This window comes from Ammospiza nelsoni, chromosome 6 (assembly GCF_027579445.1).
Source record: "Ammospiza nelsoni isolate bAmmNel1 chromosome 6, bAmmNel1.pri, whole genome shotgun sequence".
NCBI classification, from domain to species: domain Eukaryota; kingdom Metazoa; phylum Chordata; class Aves; order Passeriformes; family Passerellidae; genus Ammospiza; species Ammospiza nelsoni.
Genome location: NC_080638.1, coordinates 28285946 through 28312684, shown reverse-complemented (window position 1 = coordinate 28312684; position 26739 = coordinate 28285946). Strand labels below are relative to the sequence as shown.

The following is a 26739-nucleotide window of genomic DNA, read 5'->3' as shown; positions in this document are numbered from 1 at the left end:
GGCTGGGAGATCTGGCTTCTGAGTCAACAGTAGTGTTTGCAATTAATTGTCATACCCCAGATTATTCGCTTCTGGAGGCTATTAAGGGATCTTATTTTGATACTTGTCATTTCACTTTGCTCTACACACAGATACTCATTTTCAGTTTCACAGGAAAACATCATTCCCAGTTTCAGGATGTTATTCTTTGGGGAGATTTATGTGATTATATTGCTAACTAAATAGTTACAGACATTTCTTTTTTCTCTTTGCCTCGGATGGCCAGCAGAAATGCCTGCATGAGAAAACCTGGTCCATCTCAGGCTGGTGTGAAAAGGCCTTTTTTGCATATTAGATATGTCAGCTCTTACACCAAGACAACTGCCCCCTTGTATTTATCTCAAGAATTGCAGAATGCTTATCATTGTATGACTGCTTTAAAACTGAGACAGCTTTGTGGCTGTAACAAATCTTCATAAATACATCCAGCATTTCTGCAAAATCTGCCTGGAGGTTGCAATTTCTCTGCAACTGTCAAACACGGCTTACCTGTGGCACCAGAAAAATGGGGAGTCACTGACAGCATCAGGAGCAAAAGTCACAAGCTGAGGCGTCTGAGCTCTCCCTGCTCTTGTTTTCCAAAAGCTTGTCCACCAGAGAAGATCACTGGAAGAGGGCACAGTTTTTCTGTTCACATCCCACATTTATTTCACAGAAGCCAGCTTTATGCTGGGCTCTGCATTTCCACCATTTAACCATGGCACAGTTACTTTCTGGAGAGACTTGTCTGCCAGCCAAGTACTGTCGAAGTACCACTGCATTTCACCCTATATGCTGCTTATAAAAAGAGATGGATGTGTGTTGTGTAGATTCCCCAGAGCAGATCTTGTTTTCAGCGTGGCTGCCCAGACCTGCCTTGTTTTGTACAGTCCCACTGGAGCACACCCAGCACTCACTGATCCCAGAGGCTGCCACCACTGCAGTCACAGCAGGCCATGGGCTGGCACAGCTGGCAAATCTAGTTTTTCTCAGTGGCTGGGCTCACTGATCTTCCAGGAGATAAAATATCTTCTACACTGCAAATTGGCATCTATGGAAGAGAAACCTGTTTGCTTCATGGGCTACAAGTGAAATATAAACTTAACATTTTATACATATATGTATTTAACAGAAATACTCCATTCAGAAAACAAAAAATGTCTTTAGAATTGGTGGCATATCCTAATTAGTATTTCAAAAAGTCCAAGGCTACAAAAAGTTTTTCCTGGAAGAGTCTACAGCTAATTTTTTTTTGTTTGTTTTCATTAGTCTGAAAAGATAATCAGCATTCTCAATCGATAAATCTTTAGGCTCCTCATTAGCTATAGTACTAAATCTGGGCCTTATTAAATCTGAGCCTGTTGCTATGTAATTTCATAGCAAGCTCACAATGCTACCCTACCTATTTATTTTAAAAGTTGCAAGGTAGTAGTACCAATGTTTTTCCTTATATCACCTAAAGCCCGTCTAACACCATCAAAACAACAAAACCCCTCTCAATGCCATGTGCTCCAGAGGAAACAAGTGTGTGTGGAAAGGACCGATTGAAGATGCGCTCACAACGTGCTGTGTGTATTTCCTTTTACTTCACCTCTGACTGTACCACTGGTGTGAGAAGGTAGCAGCAGTTTTTGTGCAAAGAGGGCAGTCAGGCCACGTGGTCAGTGCCAACAGGCAGCTGACTGGGCTGGCCAGTGCTAATGGCACTCTCACTTTAGGGTAAAATTGCTTCCTGTGGTCATTGATGTTTGCAATGGTTGAGAATAATCCTGGGATGTGATCCTTTTAAAAAGAGTGTTAGTGTCTTTTCAGGGCACCTAATTTAGGTTCCTGATGCCACTGCCTCCTCAGACAGGCTGCTTTTGCATCAGCGGAGAGGAAAGCCTAAAAGAGCCCAAAGACAAATGCTTGGCAAGAAGAATCTGCACAAGGACAGAGAAGTCGTTATATGGATAACTGCCAGGTTGCAACAAATCCTGTAAACAGGGATTTCCTAACTGGTTAGGAAACTGAAACAGGCATAAAAACAGCCAGTAATCACAAAGAAGATCCTCCCTGTGATGTCATATCCCGGAGCAGGGCTTTTTTACTGTAATTGTAAGCTGCTAGATCAAGTTCAAGAACTTATTGCACAACTACTGAGGTACCTGTTGAAATGAAGGCCTGGTCTCGATTGATGTTTGTAATGAAGTCATAATCACAGTTAATAATAGGAGTACCAACTGAATGGATAATCTCAGTGAGTATTACATGAATCAGTTTCACAGCGGCATTTTTTCTGTTCCTTTCTATTCAGTCTTCTTTTTGGTTTCATCAACTCATGTGACCCAAGCCTGCTCATGCTCTTGCTGAGTTCATTGTTACCAAACACATATATAAACCTAGTTTCCCTCAGGTCACCTGTTTTGTATTCTCTAAACCAGAAGATTAATTCCTTTTTCTTTCCTTTTTTCCAAGTCTTTGGTGGCCATGATGGAATGTAGCTTATATTGTACTATATACAATTTTACTCTATTGTATTAATGGTAAATAGTGTGGAGACAAAAAGTCTTCTCTGTGCCTTGATAGCAGCATAAGCTGCCACTAAAAAGGACAGTGCTATTTACAGTCAAGGAGATCCTTACTTGCTCTGCACACCTCCTTACAGCTGTGGGAATAGTTGCATCTCTTCTGCTAGGTATCAATGGGTTGTATGTAGGTGTACATGCATCTTCTTGCAGCCATGCTGGCTTCTGTGTGTTTCTGTGTGCAAGAACAGAAAACTGTTCTGGTGGTCAAAGGTATTGTGTGTGATGCTCCTTCATGGCTTCCTTTAGATTCTTTGTGTAGTCTTAAAGCAGAAGAGTTTTTCAAAGAAACTCAGAGCCAGGGCTTCAGCAAGGACACCAGAAGCCTCACAGAGGCATTAGGAAGTTGAACTGATTTACTGACTGAGAGACTGGTGAAAGTAAAGAACCTTAGGTAAATGGTATGCTCATCTCGGTCTCAAAAGGAAAGGTGTGATCAGCTACCGTGCTCTAATACTGTACCAGTGCAGGTGGCATTGCATCTCCTGTCCTTCCTTGAAGAGGTATGAACTTTAAGGACTGTGATGTGGTCCTAGTAGGCTTCATTATCATCTTGTTTAGTGGGGGCTTCTCGTTAATGAGTGGTTGAAACAGCCTTCAAAATATTTTAAAATGTCAAAACCAGTTTTAAAACAGGTTTGAGAAGGGTGGAGGCAATGGAAATGAACAAGGGAGAAGCTTAGGTGGAGAAGAGAGGCTGGAATGAGTAGGTGGTGATGGCAGCAATGCAGAACCACACAGTGCTTTGAGAGGATACGGGTCCATGTGGTGATTCAAGATCCTTCATTCTTCCTCTGCCATTTTGCTTTCAGAGTTAAAAGGCAGTGGCAGACATTGCTCAGGAAGTACCTTTCTAGTTTGCATTCAGAAAACAGATAATTATGAAGTGTGTTCTTTGATTCCTGAATAGGATTTCTGTTTACATATTTCCTTGGGCTGAGCTGAGTAACACCTTCTCACCATTTAAGAAAATGAGCTGAGCATTGCCTTTTCCCATACTTATAGTCTCCCAAATCTTCTTTGAAATTATTATACCTTGGAATTTTTGATCATGCTTGATAAGGACCATATTCTACTCTATATCCTCCTTACTGTTGCACAGATGTGTATTGAGTCTAGGACCAAAGTATACTTAGCTTGACACTAACCACATTAACCACAAACTGAATATCAATAAACCTGTGTTGACAGTACTATTACTTGCTATTTGGACATTCAAAGAATTCATAAGTAACAGATATTGATAATTAAATTATTCAATTATTATAACTATTGATAATTCATAAATAACAGACAATAGATAATAAAGGTTTACTCATTATAGGAATTGCTTCAGGATTTTTTGGGGTATTTGTTTGATGGGCTGTTGTGGTTTAGAAATGTACTTCCCAATTTAGTGCTCCCACTAAGACTCTTCCTACAAAGTGCCACTTGCTTCCCCCGCTGGGTGGGCTGGAGAAGAGACTTGGAGTCCAAAAAAGGTAAAGATTATGGGTTAGGATAAGAACAATTTACTGGAAACAGCAATGAGATAAGAAAGGAAGCAGTAACAGCAACTATATTAATGAACAGACTCCCTTCCTCCATCTCCAGGCAATAATCTCTGAGTCCTGGCCATACCCCCTCCTGGCTACTGCAAAAATTAACCCCGCTCTGGCTGGAACAAGAACACAGGGCAAATGTAGAGCTTCTCAAGTTTGATATTTTATTATGAAAAATACATTTTTGTTCATTGAATCCCAATAGATTTTTTTCCACCTCAGTGCCAGTCTTGGTTGTTCCTGTTTCATCAAAAACAGCAGCATCTGCAGTTCATCCAGTTATGTATTATGCAGTGTGACTGATATCTGTCATTGGGGATTCATTCTTTCTCTGCCCTCTGAGCAGACACGTTTTGTTTTATGCATCTCTCTCAGCCTCCTTACCAATGAACGTAGATGAACACTGCTGAGGTGGCTGGTACAATAAAGGCACAATGCAATAAGGCCTGTGGTACGTCTTGGTCACTGTGGAGGTTTTGAACACCTGGAGCAGTGCCAGGGAAAGCCCTGCCCATAGGCAAGATTCTCAGAGCTTGAGGTCCTTCATCAGTGATGCTCTGTGGAGCTGTGGGCAACCTTTTTGCTGAATGGAAGACACTGATTACCTTGTAGATAATGACCAAGAAGCCAGATGTGATTTGCTATTACGTGGGAGGCCAATGCAAAGTAGAGAGGCTAGATTTGACATGGCTGTGGTTGTTCGCACTGTTGAGAAGATACATGAGAATGTCCCCATGGGACTATGGCTCCTCTCTTGGGCACTTTCTATGACTGTATCCTCAGCAGGAGACAATAAAGTAGTGCTGCAGTAAGTAGCCAGTGAAGGTTAAAAGTAAGATTCACTCCCAAATTTTGGTGCTATTGTTTGCATCATATTCTGCAGTTAAATTGACAGTAGTCCTCAATATTCTCCTGACAAAAGTGCTCATCTTTTCTTACTTGTTTAGGATCAATCTCGACCAAGAATGCCTTGTCAGAGGCATTTCTGAGTCAAAATAATGATGCTTAAGGAAACAAAAAGTATTAGCTGAACTTTTAAAACAATTTTGTTTCTATTCCCTTATTGAGTAAACACAATTCTTGTGAACACTTTCTGAAGAAAGAAAATTTGTGAGTGTTGATTTGGTAGTTTAGCTCTTTCTGGTATTGATTTTGTTCCCACTCCTGTTTTCTTTGAAATCCAAAGCATTTGTGTGTACTGCTTGCAGCCTGTTTCCAAATCTGTTTCTATGATGTTTTCTTCTGATAATGGTTTCTTTAGATGCTGTTACTACCCTCTGTATCTGCGCTGATGTCTGACCAAGGCTTAGTTTTGGCTAGTTTATTTTTAAAAGGAAATGAAAGAACCTTCCTAAAAATCCTAGCTAGCAATAGAGCTGAAATTGCACCACATTATCACCCCAAGATGGTCTCAGGTGGAACAAAGAAAATCTGACCATTTGGTAAAACCACTTTTCCAAAAATATATGACATTTTGGGTCTTACTGGCTGATTATCTGAGGGTGGGAACAGTGAAAGAGTGGCAATACTTTAAAAAAGTCTGAAAAGGGAATGCCTACGGAAATGCATGATTTGTAGTTAAGCTGTGCATGGGCTTCTCTGCATTACATTGTATTGCTATTTGTGTTGTTTCATTTTGATGATTGTATTGTGATGGTACCTGGAGACTCTATGTATGGATTTAGACCTTGTTCCTCAGACACTATCTTTTTAGAATGAAAAGGGGGCAACTCTTCCAAGGAACTTACAGTCTTATTTCAAGTGTGTCAAAGAAGGAGTTTTGGAGTTGTTTTGGAGACAGCACCCAGCTATCTGGTAATTGATCCCTTGGGCTGGTGTACCATATACAGTTGTCCTATTGCTTCTTTTCCTGATAGTCAGCCCTGGCAGGGAAATGGCTTAGCTGTTTTCCGTGACTGTAATTGGCCTGACATGATTATCCTGTTTTCTGCCTTCCAGCAAAAACATGGAAATTACGTGGCAGCATTTCCATATGACACCTTACAGGTTCACCTGGGCTGGTCCTCATCTCTTGAAGCAGGATGAAATTTAGCTTGTCTGTCACAGTTTCATACATGTCTGAGTACTAGAACAGTCTGAAGTGAGTTACCTAAAAAATTTATAAAATCTCTCTTGCTAGAGCTAATCCTTTAAGAGCTGGAGCAGTATTCTAATTTTTGCCTCTGTTCACACAGAGACACATATCATTATCCTCTTTGTATCAATCATTTGGACATTACAGAACTGATTATTTGACAACATTTTTGTTGCTGTTTAATTAGTAAACTCAAGTCTTTCAGCTCTTTCTCATATGCCAGGCTGCCTAACTCAATCCTCTTCAATTTGGGTATGGCTAATAGCTGGTAAGAGTTAAAGCATTTTATAGTGGAAAGAGGAAAAGAGTGGAAGAGAGTACAACATGGAAGACACCGAGTGAGCATCCACATGCTCTTCTCCAGGGTTAAAACTGTATGCAAAAGCATCTCAGTGCTAAATCTGATCACCTGCACTGACATTTAACATTGTGTGTTTGGGATCTGGTCCAAAATGTAATTAAATTTGTGTTGTTTATGTAACTTGCCAGATGCATCCTGCAACATTTTAGTTCTGGGGTATAATTTGTTATTCTTCATGCAGTGTCCTTCCTTTGATTGCTTGCTTTCAGAGTCAAATATCTGTCTCCACCTACATTCTTGTCTTAGGCTATGCTGAGACTGAGACCTCACTGGTTGCTAACCTACTTGGTATTAAATGTGGATCATCAGATTGTGGGACTCTGTTTTTGCTCTTATTAAGGGTAAGCAGCCTTGCTAAAGACTGAACTAGCCTTTCAGGTTGGTATAGGTCTGTTATGTTCAGGGAGGTTGAAGAACTGAACCTACCACAGCTCTATCTAGATACAAGCGTGTAAAGTTTATCACTTCTTTGATACTCTGAAAATAATGAGTGTCTTTCTTCTAAACCAGGAGTCATAACTCGTGTGTACAACAAAGAGGTATCCCAGACCATAAATGAACAAATTCTCTAAAACACCCATACATCATTAGTGCATAACTTGCAGTTGCTGAACAAACAGCCTGCTCCTCTGGTACCACTAACTATAGAAAAGTTCTTTTTCAAATGTTAAAAATCAATGAAAGAGTTTTCGAAAATAGTGTGTGGGAGACAGCTAAACAAATAGTTTCATTACCAATAAATTATTATCAAGAGATGTATTGCATACATTCTGCATTTTAAATTTACAAATGCAGATGTCTCTTATTATTGTGTGTAATATTAGGATATTTTTAAACATTATTGCAATGTTAAAGTAATTTCTTACCTACTATGGGAGTAAGGGTGTAACAATCAAGTGCATGCTGAAAAAATCTAAGATGTTTCATGTTCAGACAGTATCATAAGAGTTGAAAGATAAATCATACGTACGCTGATTGCACAAGTTGCTTTAAGTAACACCTATTCATTGCAGCATGGCTCACGCCACAAGTTAAAAGAAAATGTGGAAGGAGACCCAAGAGATTGGTAGAGAAAGAATAATATAATTACTGATCAGACTCTTCCTGGGTCACATCCAAGCAGATTACAAAAGTGGAAAGAATAGTTATCACTGTGTTATTAGTGGGGAAATGCAGATGGAGAAGCAAGATAAATTTAAATGAAATCAATTGCCCAGAGTGATTTAGCAGTCTGTGACAGGGCTGGGAATGGAACCAACCTGTTATGAGACCTTTTCCAGCAGGTTACCCAATTGGTCATGCTGCCTCTCAGCATGTCTGTATGTACAGTACCAAACTGCGTGTTACTATACCCAAATCTGAGCTATAGTGGGAATATATGAATTTTTAGAGCTGGAGACATTGGAGACAGCTTTAGTTGCCCAGAGAACAAAGGAAATGCCAATTCCCTTGAAAGGACAGCAGATTTGCTCAAAATGGGAGGGCTGGAAAGGGTGGATGACAGTGTAGAGAGACTGAGTCCCAGCATTCTTCACTGCATTGTCAGGGTCTCAGTTCATCACCACAGGTTCACAGGGCAACTGTTCTACACTCTTAGGAGCAAATGCCCTGCATTGCTCCCTGCTAAAAATCAATTATCTCCTTAGCGGTATCAAAGACATTCCTAACCACCGCCAAATTCTCCACATATATCAGACTGACACACAAAGGGAACGTTAGTTGCACAGATACCTGAGTACCCAACCCGCCTGTCACCTGAACTCTGGCAAGCCGCAGGAGACAATTCATTCACACCATGTGGCCGTGCCCAGCACTCTGAGCAGCCTGGTCTAGTGGGAGGCGCCCCTGCCCACAGCAGGGGGGCTGGAACTGGGTGCTCTTTAATACCCCGTTGGAACTGGGTGGTGTTTAATATCCCATCCAACCCAGGCCATTCTATGGTTCTGTGACAGCTGTGCCCACCCAGGCAGGTCTGGAGACAAAACAACCCCAAAGCAACTGCTGTGCATTAAGATTCAATGCCATATTTGTAGCTCACTGTGCAACCTTCTGTGACATTACCACCTTTGTCAGAAATTAGAATTTTCTTCTCCATCAGGGCTCAGAGTTTAAATCACAGTAAGATAAAAGTGCACTGCTATTTTTGCATTTTTTTTTTCATGGTGAAGGTATGTGATCACGTGTTGGGTGGGACAGCTCATTACATGGACTGGATTACAGATATGTGGGGGCACCAGACCAGATGGGAAAGTTGGTTAAGAAAGTATTTTACTCTTGGATAAAGGTTCTCTTAAAATGTGTAGGCAATTTTCTTCTCCATCACAGAAATCTCTTCATTTATAACCAACAGGGCACATATCAATAATGGGTTTGTTAAGTCAAACTAGCTCTGTGTGCTCTTTTCTTGCCAGTTGCATGTATTGCAGCAGTTTCTTTGAATCGCCATTCATGACCTGAGCTCCCACTTTCAGAAGGCAACAAATAGTAATTGAATGGTTTTGAATAAAAAGCTGTCAGAAATATTATTGAAACACCTCCTTTTTGCAATTTGCCGTATACATGCAGTGCTATAAAGCTATGCTTTAAGATATTTGTAGTAATTTGTTAGTTACAACATACCTTTTCAAATACAGTTAGCCAAACTGACTGCTACATAAGCCTGTCCTTGCCCACTGCTTCCCCGGAGATTGTCCGGACCAAAACCATCAAGAACTGCAAAGATCCAGTGTGGAATGAAACATTTTGCTTCAGGATTCAGAGCCAAGTAAAGGTAAGATGCAGAGTGCATTTTTTTTCTTTTGGGGCAGAGATATCATAGTGTGATCAACATGTACAGCAAAATAAAACCAGAAATAAATATGTGTGAAGGACTAGAAGGATGCTGGTAGGAGGATTTGGAATAAAATGTAGCAGCAAAATTAAATTTAGTTTTCTGGTATGTAAAAATTAACCAAGATACTTCATAACCATTCCTATGGTGTTCTATCACTTTTCACTTTTTCTTTTCCTTTTTTAATCATGTCTTTTCACTAATAAATGTGAAAATTTCAGAGTAAATGGAATAGTGTAAAAGATATGTATGAGCTAGGTAGTGAAAGCATCACAGGGCGGTACTTTTTTATTATTTTATTCCTTTGTAATGACCAAAAATAAAAAAAAGTCACAAACCAACAGAGAGCTTGCAAAAGAGAGCTTGATGAACTTTTATCATGATGATAAATATTAAAGCTTAAGAAGATTTACAAGTCCCACTGTCTTCTCCCTCCAAAAGGCAGCATCAACATCAGGGTCTAGGAGTCCACAAAGATCAGTGGCAGGCTAAGCAAACCAAAATTAGTTCACACCAGAGGCAATCATTCTCTGCTTTACAGTTTGCACTGTTCATTTCCTAGTGCTGGGGCCAGATCAGGACTCTCTAAAAAGGCAAATCAGCAGGCCAGTCCCTTGGCTTGCTCAAGAATTGATAAAATCCTCCAAAGGAGCATTTGGAATAGCTCAATGTGCTCCTACACCACAGGATCTCCAGTGAACAATCCCTCTAGCCTTTGACTGCAGAAGTTGCCCATGATGCATGTTCTCAGGCTTTCTGCCACAGTTAGGTGGTACTGGCCCTGTTTGGTAACTTTCACCTTTCACGTCTGCCCATCTGTGGCCTACAGCCAGCGTTTTCCCTGTAAACCTAAAAAAATTCCAACTTCTTTCAAAATTTCAGTGAGGCACAATTGCATGAAGCCCTGCAGGGTTTTTAGGGAGGTGAAAGGCAAGGGACAAACATTGCAGCATGGGAACAAACACCTACTGATCTGCAACTCTTGCACAGGAGCACCTGCTCTTCCTGAAAGATTTTTCAAAACTGCAATTCCACACAGAACAGCTAAAAAAATACCTTGGCCATGGAAGCTGCTTGAACTAGCTCTTCAGAGGTAGTGCTTGGGAAGACCTTATGTTTAAATTTCAGTAAATTTGCAGCAGGAGACAAGATATGTGGCATTAGCTGGAGTAGTTTTCAGTGTGTGGCAACTGCAGCATGGTGTTGGTGGCTGTGGCTTGAGTGTAGGCTGCAAAAATGTATCCTGGGGATCTGGGACAACCAAAGCTTAGCAGTTAAGATAAGGCTCTTGCAGGTTTCTCTGTACGTGCTGCAATTCCTGTGCTCATTATCCTCTGAGCAGAACCAGAGTTTGCTGATCTGGTTATTCGCTTCTTTCCTGTCCTGTGTTTTGCTGAGGTATTCATCTTCCCAAATTATGGTAGCCAGAGCTCAGTAAAACCATATAATACTGACACTGTGGAAGAAAGGAGACAGGGCATGGCTTGGGCATGTTTGTGCTGGTTTTATCCAGGAAAAGCAGTGTTTACTGATGGGCATCTGTTTTGATGAATGTCTGACAAACAGTTGGCTAGAAAGGGTTTCCCAGGCTTGTGCTAAGGCGCAATTCCCACAGCTGCAGGAGGGTGACCCTTCCCAGAGCTGGTGGCACACAGCCCTGCCAAGGGCTGTCTCTGTTCATTACCTGGCTCCCAGTGATGCTGCCCTCATATTCTCTGGCAGGAGAGTTAGAAAGAGTGAACTGCCCAGACACCCCTGGCTGCTTCCCCTACAGCATGCTAGGGGCATGGCCAGAGATCTCCCTTGGCCAGCCAGCGCCCTGTGAATGCCTCTCCTGGTCAGCTGGGAGTAGCTGGGACTGCAAATCAGTTGGTCACTCAGAAAATAAGTCAGGCATTTAAGCCAGATAAGGATATCCCAGTGCAGTATCACAGCTAGGAAAACTGATCTGGTTTTCAGTGCAAGCCTGACTTCTATTAACTGCAGACGATTATTTTTAGGCATGTCATCTCCATCACTTTCCATAATCCTTTACAGGCTGTTTATGGCTGGCCTATAAACCAAGGTGCTGTGGCTGATTGCCTCTTGACAGTATGTTTCTATTAGCAGGTGTCATGGACAGGGCTGAGCTCAGTGCAATACTTTTATGTAGGTGGCCTTAAAGGTCAACAACATTTCTGTCTTCTGACAGTAAATTGCAAACTCAAGGTTATTTGCCATCTCTCCCTTGGTAGTTTCTTGCAGCTTTCTTTCAGTGTTATTTGTCTAGTCAATCACTTATTACATTTAGGTATGGACCATTCTGAGATAAATTGTGAACTTCTAAGACAACAATGTTCACATGCTCACTCTCTTTTATCCATGTGTTTGTGTGTGAGACCATGAACCTGTGTGTCTTTAATAAACATCAAGCCTCTTAGCAAGTTAAATCTGATGCATAAGTAAGAATCTGAGATAAGCGCTCCCTGTAATTTGCATGAAAATGAGCTGCTGAATATATTGAGGGAGGCCTGAATTATTGCCCCACTGAGTTAAGGCTCAGCACCTGGGAGGCATCTCTGAGCCAGCCCATGTCAAGCTACTAATCGGGCACAGGAGGGGCTGTTACCCTCTCCTCTGCATCCAAACCGGCTGACAGAGCAGGGAGAGGAGGGGATTTATACTGTGGTATTTGTGCAATTTAACAGAAGCATATTGCTTTCTGTAGATTCCATAGTAATTATATGTGTTTAATAATTTACAGGATAAAATTATGCAACCATGAAGTAATTATATGGTACATTCTTAATGTATTTTATTTGCTGCTTATATCCAAGGGTTTTTAATCTACCAAAAACAAAGTCCTGACAACTAGCTGGTTTCCTACAATTCAGGAAAAAGTGGTGACCTCAAACCAAATTGGAGGCCAAACATGGTTTTCAATATTCAGCGATTCTACTAGCTTTTGTTGTTTAAATTACTCTGCAGGAAAACTGAACAACCAACTCGACTCTGTGTTAGGTTCAGAATATCTTTCTTCATCTCTGTGTGGATGCAAAGGTTCTGCATGCTCTCTCACTTCTCCCCACACTTTCCCTGTTTTCCTTAACATGCTGAGCGCATCAGCATCATTTTGTGTCTCTGTAAGGTCTCCACATAGGATCCTAATTATGAACCTCTGTTCACAGAATATTCTTGAGATGAAAGTCTATGATGAAAATGCAGTCACTAAAGATGACCTCCTCTTCACTGTTCTCTTTGATGTTGCTAAAATCCAGCTTGGAGAAACAGTTCACTTGACATTTCAGCTAAATCCCAAGGTGAGTGATAAAACTGCCTTGGTCACAGGAAGAAAATACATTTTTTGATATTACCTCATGAATAAGTTCTTTTAAAGCAATTGTAGGTAGGAGAGTTTGTTTCCTCTTGGTATGCACTTCATATACCCTGTGGAGAACCTTCCAAACCTAATCAGCAAAGTGGACAAGGGCATGATCCTGAGGGCTTTTGCTAGCTCATCAAACCACTTAGCAGATGGTTTTTTCTGACACCAGAGTTGCCTTTTCCCCCCCTCTTTCTTGACTCTGTTGCTCAAACAGGTTTTGTTGGAAATATAAAACTTCATCACCATTGCACAAAGTTTCTTTGTTAGAATTTCTTTTGCCAGCACAAGCACTTGTGAGTTTGGGCATACTCTGGCACAGATGTTGCAGTATCCCTTAAAAACTGATTCCTTGCCCTGTGATTCTTTTGAATATACCTGAAAATAATCCAAAGATCGATACTGAGGTGCTAAAACCAGCTGATGGCCAGTTGCTCAAGTAATTTCATTGTTTCAGTGTGCCTGAACTGAAAACATCATGACTTCAACGTGGGATGTGGGTATTCAATTTAAATACTTCCGTAGATTTGCTATTTCACTGACTTTTCTTACACAGTACATGTAGGTGTTCAGCTGCACAGTGATTTTGGCAGGCAGTCTGCCTTAACTTCTCCGGGCACTGGTCAATGTGTTGTCCGTGTTGTAGGAGTCCTTTTGATCAGAAGAATTGCAAATGCCCTCTTCTATTCAGCAGTATCCCTCTTCAGATAACATTACACAGTAAAAAGCCAAGCCTTTGGACAGTTTTAAACCAACAGTTACTGCTGCAGGACTGCCCGCCCTTCTACTCTGCCTCACCACCAAAAAGAATAGGGTGGTTTGGCCTGAGGACTGTTGGTTAACAAAGGAGGGAGAACACTTTCAAAATCACTCTAACTCAAATGCTTTTACTCCTCACACTATATCCTGGATCAGAAAGGAAATTTGATTTGATTGAAGAACTCTTTCAGGAGCCAGAATAATAGTTGACAGCCATAGCTAATGAGAAAGAAAATTAATTCAGATGCTTATAATAAATTTTTTTTTTGCAGACGCAGGAGATGCTAGAGGTTGAGTTTACATCGGAGAGCATGTGAGTAACATCCACAGAAAAATGCCCCTTTGGAAGCAGTAAAACATATGCTAGCATTTAGTATTATAAAGTTTAAAATACTCAGCATAGCTGGTGTTGATGAAGTTAGTTGCATATTGGCTAAAACTCTGTATTCCTTATCTACCAAGAATCATCCTAATTATTAATTTATCCTATTACTCACTGAATGAGGGAAGATAATAAGAATTGCAGTCATCATACTTATTACAACTATTCTTTACCATTATGGTTAAAAGAAAAGGGGAAACCACCTTTCAGATGTGTCCCTAAATTAAAAATCAGTGACATGTTTGAGATCATGCTGGACAAGACAAACTTCAAGGAAGGTATCATTCCTTGATGTTCATTTAAGGATGTATTTAGGTGTTACTACTTCTGATTGCATTTTTTTTCTCTTTCAGTCCAGTCCCTCCTGAAAAGCTTGTGACTAATGGTGTATTAGTGGTAATTTTAAACTTTTGCTCTTTGTTTTCATAATAGTGATAGGAATGGTGAATCTGGCAGGTGCCCCAACACCTCACTGCAGGCAGGGCTGAATGGGAGGGAGGTGGGTGTCAAACACAGGTAGCCATCCTATTGTGCTGCTCCCTGCGGGAGGATGTGTTAGGAAAGAATGTGCACACTCATTTGGGATACTCAGAGACCTGTTCACCACCACAGGCTGATACCAAGCCTATTGACAAAGCCTGAAGTGGTCTTTCACTGACTCACTGCTGCTCTGTCTCTCCTTTGGGAAACTTCTTTTGTGACATGGCCATCCTGTTCTCCCCACTTCCACAGGATGATATGGAAGTTGCTTTCTCAGCTGCCCTTAACTCATTACTTAGAGGAGGTAGCACTTGACTGTCCAGCTTCACCAAAGCAGGGAAGCAAGGACATCCCTGTGATTTGGCCAACCCATCAGTTTGCTCTCAGGAGGTCTCAGCACACTCCCATTTCCCCCCCTGTCCTGTCCAAAACCACCACACCAACTTTTCTCTTTCTCTTCCCAGTCCTGTCCAAAACCACCACACCAATTTTTCTTTCAGCTGAAACCTGTCATATTTTCAGAGTGACAAAGTCTTTCTCCTATCAGCCTAACAAAGGGTGGACTGTTTTCCAGACCCCAGGGGCTGAAGTGACCAAAGAGAGATAGCAATGAAGTCACCCAGATATGGCATATACTTTAACCTCTCATTTTTTTATCCCTGCTACAGTCTCGTGAAATTTCCTGCTTGGAAGTCCTAGTGGACAGCAAATGGACAAAAAAAGAACCTTCAGGTTAGACCTCAAACTAGAAGCAAAACCCCCTTATTTTAGGTTAACTGACTTATCTTGGTTGGTTGGTTGGTTTGGGGGCTTTTGTTTGTTTTTTGTTTTTGTTGGTTTTTTTTCAATTATTTTTTGGTTTTAGTTTTTTGGGGGTTTTTTTTGTTTGGATTTTTGTCTGTGTGTATTGGTTTTTTTGGTTCTTTGTTGTTTGTTTTGTCATTTTCTTATCTGGCAATTTTTATACTTTGTTCTTACAATTAGAGCACAGGAACTGGATAGTTAGGAGTGTATATGCAAGTTCACAGATCCAACAGTTATAGTCTGCTAACTAACTATAAAAACTGGAATTTGAAATTAAAGGAATGAATCTTATAAATGCTGTAAAGTAAAAGAAAATACATATTTCTATTTCAACTTAGGTTTTATCCAATTTGCCTGTATGTCTGAGTTTTTAAAACATCTACTGCAGCTTTATAAGCTTTTTGGTGTTTTGTGGTTTGTTTTTGATTTACTTGTTTGCTTTTCTTCTCTTACTTCTTGTACTGTTCCCTTGCTGGATAAATAGAGTTTGGAAGCTTTTAAGCATTGTTGAAGGTTCTGAAAGACCATTTAATGTTCCATTTCTGGGATCATAGTCATAACTTCTTTGTATATTTTTCATGTTTGGTTTTTTTTTTTCAGAAAAAGACTTCTTGTTTTCAGTGAAGGGATCGTATGAGAAGAGCCAGACCCTGTCACTGGGCTCTTTCTGGCAACCTCTGAAGCCCCTGAACTTCCATTACATCAAGTACAGACTGTCAGAGCTGTGCATGGCTCTAGCAGAGAAGAAACCTCATTTCTGCTCGGTATGTCATCATCAGCTTGAGTAAGCACAGTAAACTCATGGTTTTCTACATTTACTGAGGCAAATGGAAAGAGTTTGTATATTGAATAAAGAAGTTCTTTAATGAACTCAGCTCTGAAACAGCATTGTAACCTCTAAGATATACAAATATTTGATGTCAACTGGAAAACTGCTGGACAGGGACCCCATTTGAAAAAAGCAAAGTGTTTTTGTATGGTTTATACATTAAATATTTCTCTACATTATTATTTATTTTTCAGTGTACTTCAGGTGAAGACAAAAACGACTGCCATGCATCCCTGACTATTCCTCTGGATTCACTTCCATTCAGTGAGAAAGTGGCAGTAGCAAAGGTGATTGATACCAACTTCTTAGAATAATTGTTAAGCTATAGACCAAAGATCAATGGGCATGAGTTAATTAGATCAGTGTAGGAAGGTAGGGATTGAGATATGTAACTGTTAGTGCCCTTAGCTTCCTAACAATTCCTAACACCATGGGCCTCTACATTTTCATATGAACCTAGCAGAACAAAAAAGTTACAGCCAAACACATGTCAAAGGGATTTCTGTGACCACCTCAGGCACTAATGCAGATCAGAGCAAATGCAAATGATGAGGCAGGATGGGGCACACTGGGAGAGCTGGTGTTGGTTTTTACTGTGTACTGCTCTCTTTATCTTCAGTATAAAACAATATAAGGAAAATAAAGTGGACTTGGAGAAATTTTAAGATTTTGATGGATTTTCTGATTATTATGGCTTTCTGGCTCAATGTAGCTTTTAGAAAAAGAGAAGGGCTTCAGAGCTGATGGTAAAGAAAGAACATAAAATGATCTCCAGTGTTTATATCCAGTGTTTATATTGTGTTTTGGGTTTTTTTTCCTAGGATGAGACAATCAATTTACATGTGAAGTCAAATGACTGGTAAGCAATTCTATCCTAGGGTTTTGTGATTGTGAAAAAGAAAATGCTTTTTTGCCTCCTAGCCTATTTCTGTAACTAAGGGAAAGTATTTAGTCAATGATTATATTTCCTTATTCACCTATGTTCATTACCCATGTCCAGAAGGTGGTTAACTGTGCTAGGTGAAATTTCCTGTTATGCTGCTATACAGAAGTTCAGTTTAGATGGGGAGAATAATATTTTCTGGTTGCAACATATGTAGAGCTATATATTTAGAAAAAGTTATCTTTCCTTTCCTTACTTGTAAAAAATACAAAGTATTTCTATTTATAAAATCTGGCAGTTCTGAGGCAAGAAATCCTAAATATTCCAATGTTTATAGTATCCATGTATCGATTGCAGTATTTATCTTAGACACTTCCTGAAAAGCAGTGTAGAAATAAGGAATATTTCTTTCTGTAAGATTTTGCTTCGTTGCAGTTCATCAGCCTTTTCTCTACCTTATCTATACCATCTGGTATGTGCTTTTGTGGGGCCACAGTAGCAGCTTTTCTAAGCCTCGTCATAAAGTTGCAACTTGTAGGCAAGCATCCAGATATTAATTTTAAGTTATTGTGCATACCCTGTTTAACCCTGGACTTTGCTTCAGGTCCAGAAACTTAGATGTTCGCTTAGAGTTCGATCTATGTACAGAGGAGAAAAACTTCCTACTGAAAAGGAAGAAGTTTGTGGCTTCTGCTCTGAAAAAAGCACTACATTTAGAACAAGACCTGGAAGATCATGAGGTATGGGGAGCACCCCAGGGACGGTAACATGCTATGTAACAGGAAAATATTATGCTCATAGCCTTTTGCATATTGTTCCATAACTAGCCCTGATACATTCACTACACCATGTAAAGCATTGAGGAATGCTTTTCTACATTTTCTATTTTAGATCAAGAGCCAGCATCAAACCCTCTTGATACACATTTTTCCTGAAAACATAATGTCATAAATCAGAATTTTTTCTCTATTTCTTTTTCATCTGTGCATTATAGACCTGGATAGTCTGACTGTTTTAGCTGATCAGTCTTGGTTCAGTCCAAGAAGAAGACCAAGACCTCATAATGTATTTTATCAGATTTTTGGAGGGAGAAAATCTAACAGTTAAAGTGATGCATAATACCAACCGATGAGAAGTGTCTTATTTTATCTTCTCTCCTCTGGTGCTCATAATTTCAGCTGTAGTTCCTCAAATAGAACAAAGACATTCAGCATTTTTTCTCTAATCTGCTTGTCTGAGCTAGGGTTCACATTTGTTCATGTCAATGCTAGCATGAGGATGGGTGGTGCTTTAGGGAAGGAGCATGGTCTGTGATCAGGAACTTGAGAAATGAAGAAGCAACTTGAGAGCTGGTTAATTTTTTTCATCTATGTTTTCTCCTTTGTCCCGGACAGTTGCACCAAAGTCATATTAGGTGATATATGACAACATGGTTTTAGACATTATAAATTATGTCCCTGCTCACAAACTGAACATATTACCACATTTCTCATTGGCACAATAGTGAGAAAACCCAGACAGTTTCTTAAGTATAAGAATTTTTAGGAGAAGCACTTCAGATTTTATAGCAAGGGAATGTTTCCTTATAGTCAGGAAAATCCAAATCAGAATACTTTGCTTTTACCTGAAATGTTCAATTTGAATCAGGAAACTGTTGAGTATTTCTTTGATGCAATTGTCTGGAAATGTGTGTGGAAAATGTCAATGGGCTCCTCTCAGTGGGTTTCTTAGAGAAATTTGTCTTCCTGCAACGCAATTTAGATTCCATCCAATTAAGTTTCATCACTACAATTATATTCTCTAGGTACTTTGTATGAAATGTAATCTAGCTATTATGCTTGACTTACAGAGAGGATAAGCTCTGCTTGGTATTAGAATAGACCTCTCAAGAGAAGATGTTTTGCTAAGGAAAATGCAGTGTAATATTGAAATGCCTTGGGAAAATAAGCTTTGATAAGCCAGCGCGTAAAAATTTACAATCAAAAATGATTGATTTTATTCAAAATCTTAAAAATCTGTTTTGTTTTGTCTTTTTCCTCTGCAAAATACACAGTTTTCTTTTTTTCATCCCTGCTTGGGGAAATGGTGAAATGTTGGAATTTTTTGTGGTACTGGCATGCTACATTTCACTCAGCTCTGATCACTTGTGCTGGTAAACAAAGTGTTGCTTACCATTGTTGTGTTGATGATTAAACAGGTACCAGTTGTAGCAGTGATGACAACAGGAGGTGGCACCCGGGCACTGACATCTCTGTTAGGCAACCTGTTGGGTCTTCAAAAGCTGGGTCTCTTGGATGTTATTTCATTCATCACTGGGTCATCTGGTTCAACATGGTAAGGACACTCTGAATGAAGACATCACTCATCACCTCTCTAGTCTGCTGTGAGATGTTTATTCTCTTCATTTTTGTAAAGAAAGGCAGTCTCAAGCTTTTTTTATTGCTGCATTAGGAGCACACTGCCCAAGCCAGTGAATGGCCCAGGTGCTGCTTTGTTTCAGGTCTAGGATCTTTCCTACTGAGTCACTGGCGTGCAAATCACAGCCTTGTGCATCAACTTTTGTAGCAAGAAGGGACTTTTTTTTCAAGTCTTCAAGTTTCACTAGTGAATTGGGGAACTCCTCTAAATCAAAAAGTCTTTTCAATAGTATACTAAGCCCAAAAGATGCTTTTAAAGAAACTCAGCTAGTTCATTTGATGTGGATCATAAATCTGAGTCTAAAAAGTGAAAGTTTCTCTGTATATGACAATGCACTTCCTTTCTTTTCCCCAGGACTTTGTCACATTTGTATCAGAGTGCTGACTGGTCGCACGAGGATCTATCAAGACCGATTAGTGAAGTCCGCAGACACATGACCAAGTGCAAGCTAAGCTGCTTTTCCCTGGAGAGCTTGCAATACTATGCAAAGGAGCTAAAACTGCGGAAGCAAGAGGGATACCAGATCTCTAGTGTTGATTTTTGGGGCCTTCTGCTGGAAAAAGCATTAGATGATGGGGTAGTGTTCTTCCTATGTTTTCTCAAACAGCTGCTGAATACTATTGTATGGAAAATGAAGCTCCAGGGACTGATGCCTGACAGCATGCCAACCTTATCCAGCAGATGATTTCTGCTGATTAAGAAAGGGGTTTTAGAATTGTTAAGGTTGGAAAGGCCTCTGTGTCCAACCATTAACCTATCATTATCATGTTCACCACTAACCCATGTCCCTAGGTGCCACATCTACGCAAGTTTGACTTTCATGGGTGGTCATTCCACCACCTCCTTGGGGAACCTGTTCAAATGCTGACTAGCTTCCAGTGAAGAAATTTTTCCTAATATTCAATTTAAACCTCTCTGGGCACAACTTAAGTCCATTTCCTTTTGTCTTATCACTTTTTAATTGGAAGAAGAGAGCAATCCCCACTTTTCTACTACTTCCTTTCAGGAAGTTGTAAAGAGTGACAAGGTTTCCCCTGAGCCTTCTTTGCTCCAGGATACACAGTGCCAGCTCCTTCAGCTGCTCCTTGTAAGACTTTTTCTCTAGACATTTTCCCAGCTCCATTGCCTTTGCTCCGTGTCCTTGTCTGGACATGCTCCAGCACCTCAGTGTCTTTCTTATAGTGAGGGCCCCAAAAAAACTGGACAGAGCATGTGAGGTGTGGCCTCACCAGTGCTGAGTACAGGGGGACAATCACTGCCCTGGTACTACTACTATTGCTGACACAGGCCAGGGTGCCATTGGCCTTCTTGGCCACCTGGACACACACTGGATCATGTTCAGCTGCTGTCAGCCAGCATCCCCAGGTCCTTTTCTGCCAGGCAGTTTTCCATACCCCCTTCCCCCAGCCTGTAGTGCTGCATGGAGTTGTTTTAATCCAAATGCAGGACCTGGCACTTGGCCTTGTTGAACCTCATATGATTGGCCATTTGATCCAGCCTGTCCAGATCCCCCTGCAGAGCCTACCTGCTCACCAGCAGATCAACAGCTCCCTCCCAGCTTAGTGTTGTCTGCAAACTTGTTGAGAGCTTTGTCCCCATATATCTCTTAATGTTTAACTAGCAGCCCAAGGGGCTTCTGTAGGGAAGAAAAACTATGTCTCCTTCTACAAGTATGAGAATCTGAGTACCTGACTAAAGAGTCTTGGTTCATTTTCCTCTGTTCATCCCCGTGAGAACAAATTTCCATGTGAAGTGGATGTATTTACTAAAAAGAATAGGAGACCAGTTTTTTTTAAAAAGTGTCCTACAACTCTACCTGTAATTAAATAAGCCTGTGTGGATGTGTAAAGGTTTAGATGACTCCTTGGTTAAAAAAATGTTTGGACACAAAATGAGTTGAGAGAATAGTGAAATTAAGAGGGGAAACAGCTATGTATTTTGCTGTACTCTTGGAAGCCCATAAACTATGCCAAGAAGGTCCCTTAATTTTGCTCTTTGTTTTTCATCAATTCACAGAAAAATAACCACAAGCTCTCAGATGAGCAAGAGGCATTGAGTCAGGGTCAAAATCCCCTACCTATCTACATGATCCTCAACATGAAAGAAGATTACAGCCTTTCAGAGTTCAAAGGTGATGGCAAAAATGGGCTCATTTGGTGTTTGAGCTATCTGCATTATCAGTACTTCAACCTCTTCTACAGCTGACCCATAGCATTTATAAACAGTTTCTTTTCCTCCTTAACTTCCTTTTCCATTTCCAGACTTTATGCCTAGGCTATGGGAGGAACTTATCTTCTGCAGGGCAGGAGAAATCCTGGGGAGGTGTTTAAGGACAGCCAAATACTCACAAGCCTTACATCTACATTTGGGGTAACTCAGACTGACCCATCTTGGTGTAAACTTCCCTTATGTTCTCTCTGGAGAGGGTAATTGGAAAGTTCTGAATGAAGAACACTGCGAAAGGTTACTGATGAGTGGCTGACACCAGCGAATGATAAATCTTTACCCTGAGGAAGGCCAGTCTGTGGTTACCCCACAGACAGGGTTTATCCTGCAGCTGCCTTTTTGCCTTTTCGTAGCCCTTCTAGCAGGGAAGTAGGGATAAGATTAAGATTTAAAAGTTTGTTTTATGTCTCTGCAGAATGGGTGGAGTTCACCCCTTATGAGGTTGGGTTCTTAAAATATGGTGCCTTCATTCATGCTGAGGATTTTGGCAGTGAGTTCTTCATGGGTCGCCTGATGAAGAAGCTTCCTGAGTCCCGAATCTGCTTCATGAAAGGTGATGTGGTCTATTGCAAAAATTTGAATTGCATAAATATGTTCTTTATTTTTAATATAATGCAAACCTTGCATATTACAACCAGTGCCCTGCATCATGCAGGACTGAAACCAATTGTACACCATGTTGTTCTCCCCTCTGACTGAGTTCCTTAGACAATGGAGATGGGCTAAAAGTACTGAGAGGAAATTTCAAACCACACTATTCACTGTTGCTCTTGTCTTGAATAGTGATGCTCGTGCCTGAAGTTTCAGGGCTGCTTGAAGAGGCTAGGTTCATTTTGAACCAACCAGCAGCAGAGTTCCACATGAAAAACATTTGTATTTTGAAACCAAAATCCCAAAATCAAATTTGTCTATGAATGGCATGATCTGAGATGCCAAAGCAATGTTGTTGCTGAGTTTATTACAAAGTACAGCAATTTATAGTAGTTTTGTGAACTGCTACTGATACTCTTGCAAGTTTAATAGTATTCCAAATCCTCTGAATTTTGCTACCATTATAAATAATTGCAATTTTTCATTCTTAATTCAGTAAATTGGGTAGCACCCAGTAATATATGAAAAACAGTTTTGCAGATTTTATGCAATTCCTGTTTTAATTTTGCTTACTACTGTGCTCCTTTGTACATTGGTTTTCTGGGGTAAAGCTGTCTGCAGACAGGTCCATCTGCTCTTAAACAGATATTTTGCATAAAAATAATCACCAGACACAACAGGACACCAAGGATACAGGTAAAAAAAGGCTAACTTAGAAAGTGAATAATCCGTACAACCACCAACACCTCATGGTATTTCTTATTTGGTATTCAGAGAAGCTGTGAATGTCTGTATTGTGCAGGAGGACTCCAGAATCATATTATTCCAAACATGAGACAATAGCTGGGCATAAGAAAGAAAAGATTGTGCTCAGTCATACAAGCACTAAATCCTACAGCTTTATTAGCATAGCTAATAAAGCTTTCAGTGATGTCATGAATTAAGAAAAGAGTTGTTTGAGGGAAAAGACTCAGAAGAAAACACAGGATCCAAGAGTATTAACAGATCTGAAAAGGGCAGGAGAAATTAATGCATAGTAAATACCACTGGTGGCTCTGAAATCCAGTAGTTCAGATGCAGCCACCAGTACTAGAAATTCTAAATCCAGGAGCTTGAGATGCTGGAGAGTACGTTGGAGAAATCCCTTCATTCTTCCCTTTTTTCTTTTACTCTTCCATTAAGCGCTCTCTGCTGCCTGTTAGAGGTAGGAGGTAGGTCGCAGAGCCAGCTGGGGCTACAGAGCCTTCTTCTGAGCATGTTGAGCCTCCATTGCAGCTCCTCAATAGCAGTGGGGTAGTGTGTCCATACCCGAGGTGGCCAGGGAGCAAGCACACCCAATACATCCAGTCTGGGCTCAGCTCTGATCTCAGCCTTAGCACCTGAGCCTGGTGATCCCTCAGCCACCCGTGTATCTTTATGAAGGAAAAGGTAGAGCCTTAAAGCAATGTTGCCATCTAGTGATACCACACGCAATGCCCTCTTGGGTTACTGTTAAAATGTGCTGTTAGTTACAGCTTGATAGTTTAAAGATAAAAGCAAGGTGTCATTTACGGGGAGAGGAAAGGCTTTTTCTACGAGCAGTGGCTAGAGCTGGAAACACTGGATGAGCTTACAGGGATACAAGACCCTCATGTTTCCAGAAGAAAGGCTGGGGTGCATAAGAACTTGTTTACTCTCTTCAATTCTGATGGCCCAGTAAAAGACACCATCCCTCATCACAGTTCTTACTTCAGCCAATATAGGTACAAAGAAAATTCAGTGCAAGAGGTCAGGGCAACATTGCCATGTAATTATAAACAAGTTCTGAGGAGACAACAATGTTTGAAAGTCGTTAATATGCAGGAACAGTGTGTAACTCCAGGGGTAAGGGAACCAGAGGAGTTATAGAGTGAGAAGACGCCAAGACAGGAGAAACCAGAGATGTCTTCTCGTAGCAGGGTTAGACAGAAGCTTCTCAAGCTGCTGGGAGATGAGGTTGTCTTGACAGAAACTGGCCAGTCATTATGTGCAAATGAATTCTGCTTGACAACTAAGTGTAGATCCAGAGAGCCCCAACCTGATTTCTTGATTATGCATTTCTAATATTTCCTAAGTGAGTCTATTCTTACAAGGACTTCCTTTAAAAAAGAAGGCTCTTGGATTTCTGTCTCACTCTAGAAACAAGCCATGTTTTAAAGGGAGTTGTATTTCTCTTAATAATTTATGGGGTGAATAATTATTTCGTTGTGCAACTCAAGTTATTGCATCCTGTACAATGTATGGCTTTTGCAAAACTTTCACTGGTAGAGATTTTCAAGGCAAAGCACAGCCCTGCCTTCTCTGCTAGAGTTCTTCTGGGGGCCTGTGACAGTGCTGTGGAGCAAGAGATGCTTTTCAAAATCCAAGAAACTTCTGGAGATTTCTGCACTGTGAAGACACTTTCAGATGTTCTTTTACATGGGATGGCAAAAGTGGGAGAAGCACTATGGGAATAGAATATAGAAGGAGAAGGGTCTCCCTCAAAAGACTTTGTGCAGAGAGAAATTTTAGAGGGACAGCAAAGATGTCTTTTATTTAAAGAACTTTTCTGCAGACTATCCCAGACTGGACTGTACTCTAACCATTTGATTCTTGACTGTCCAGAACAAGCTTCCAAACATTTAACTGACTATCCACTTGTATATGACATATTTTGTAGACCAGATCCTTATTTTATAGGAAATGGTATGGTTTTGTTCACTTATGACAGGTGCTTATAGGATGGAAAATGTTGGTTTGTATGTGGCAAGGAATTACAGTGGCTGAAAGCCTCACACAATGTTTTAAACTATTTAGGCTCCTCTTTTGACAACAGAATGCTAATTGCTGAACAGAACTTCGTATAGGTTTTGGTGATAATTTTGAAACTTTGAGGCTTTCCAATACTCCTTTCAAAGCTGAGAGATTATTTTTTAAAGGGATATTTTCCATTAGAATGTTTCTGAAGAAGCTTCCCTGTTCTCTGCCATTGCACAGGCCTATGGAGCAATGTATTTTCGTACAACCTCTTGGATGCCTGGCATTCGTCAAACCCTACACAGAGGCACTCACTGAGGTGTACCCAACACAGCACTGTTGATACTGGTTAGTTATGTTTCTGTTTCTGTTTTACATGGTGCCTCATAAATCCAGAGGCTTCATGTTGTCAGCTCTATCTAACTAGGTTTCCTCTCTGAATTTATTCATAGCAATATTATTTCCATTAATCTCTCTTATACTGAATTTACGGAAATATAAAACTACTGAAGGTTTTAAGCAGATTGTCTTTGCCAAGGGCCCTTTGGTGAACCACGTTGTAACAAACACCTCTGTGCTGTGCTCTGTCCGCCTCAGCAGCCGGTGCTTTTCATACATTGTTGCTGAAGACTTCAATTGCATGCAATGCCATTTCAATGTTCTTTGATCTTGATATAAACCTGTGTTTTTCTAAGAGGCCTTGGTTGTCCTTCCTGTGTTTAAGGGCAGTTAGTGAGTTTGGTTTACGGGTTTCTATCACTTTCTCTGTGGAAGTGTTGCAAAGCCCTAAGCTCAAAAAAATCAATAAATGTATGTGATAGAAAGTCATTGCCTCTCTTCCCCATCTCATGAGGTACTGTTTGGCACAACCCTATTTCTTTGTTCTTTTGTGGATGTCTCAGTCTCCTGACAGCTTTTTTTCCTTGAAAAGCTGATATTTATTATTTTGAAAGGAACAGGTCCAGATTCTGAATCTACCCTAACCTTCACACAGGGAATCTATCTGTGAGTTCTATCAAAGAATGGATCACTTTTTCCAGTTTTAGCAAGTTTGTTGCCACTCTGTTTCTCATGGAATAGGCTTTACTGAAGACTAATTTTCTTGTTTTTCCTATTTTGATACTGATTTATTTGTATGTGGCAATGTCTTATTAGGATCTTTTCCCTAGCTAACACGAGATGCCCTCTATTATTTTAAGTATTGAAAAGAACTGTATCAAAACAACAATTTGTTCATCTCCTCTGTCTTTCAGGAGAAGAGCCTTCTCCATCAGACAGGAGACATGAGTTGGAGACTTACTTGGTCACCCCTGAATGTGGCATCATGGGCATCATTCGGCAGATCCTGACAGAGCGGGTGATGGTTTCAAAGTTCTACAACTTCCTGAAGGGATTCCAGTTGCACAATGAATACCTTCAGAGCAAAAACTTCTGTAGATGGAAAGGTAAACATCCTTGAATATAATTTTTGTATCTTCTTAGATGGTTGGTGTTTTCATCAGTGAAGAGAACGCAGATGATGAACATTTGGAAATTAATATTTCAAGATAACTATTTAAATTTCATATAGTCGAATCAGCTTCAGGAATTTCCTTGATTCCAGGGAAAGAAAATTACTGCTCATCTGGGGTGGAAGGATAGCAACACAAGAAGTGAAAGAACCCTCTTTTTACCTTGAACAGGTCTGTCTTTCATGTGTGAAGGCTGAACATCTGCAGTGTTTAAGGATCTTTTAGAAAAAGTAAATGTAATGGATAGCCAAGAGGCATTTTTCTCAACTTTTCCTTATTAGTCAAGCAACAGATGTACTGTTTCTTCAGTGAATCACTCATCATAACAA

The 26739-nt window shown here is 40.3% G+C and overlaps 1 protein-coding gene across 1 annotated transcript in view; it reads left to right on the top strand.

Moving 5' to 3' along the window:
- Positions 1 to 26739, top strand: part of LOC132074527 (cytosolic phospholipase A2 epsilon-like) — a 33735-nt gene that overhangs the window by 4048 nt on the left and 2948 nt on the right. Inside the window, exons 3-17 of the mRNA XM_059474390.1 lie at positions 9216 to 9352; positions 12580 to 12711; positions 13805 to 13845; positions 14268 to 14310; positions 15063 to 15126; positions 15799 to 15962; positions 16222 to 16314; positions 16849 to 16886; positions 17515 to 17650; positions 19108 to 19244; positions 19683 to 19905; positions 21345 to 21459; positions 21970 to 22107; positions 25140 to 25247; positions 26153 to 26344. Of these exons, the coding sequence (XP_059330373.1) occupies positions 9216 to 9352; positions 12580 to 12711; positions 13805 to 13845; positions 14268 to 14310; positions 15063 to 15126; positions 15799 to 15962; positions 16222 to 16314; positions 16849 to 16886; positions 17515 to 17650; positions 19108 to 19244; positions 19683 to 19905; positions 21345 to 21459; positions 21970 to 22107; positions 25140 to 25247; positions 26153 to 26344 (1761 nt within the window). The remainder of the gene's footprint in view (positions 1 to 9215; positions 9353 to 12579; positions 12712 to 13804; positions 13846 to 14267; positions 14311 to 15062; positions 15127 to 15798; positions 15963 to 16221; positions 16315 to 16848; positions 16887 to 17514; positions 17651 to 19107; positions 19245 to 19682; positions 19906 to 21344; positions 21460 to 21969; positions 22108 to 25139; positions 25248 to 26152; positions 26345 to 26739) is intronic.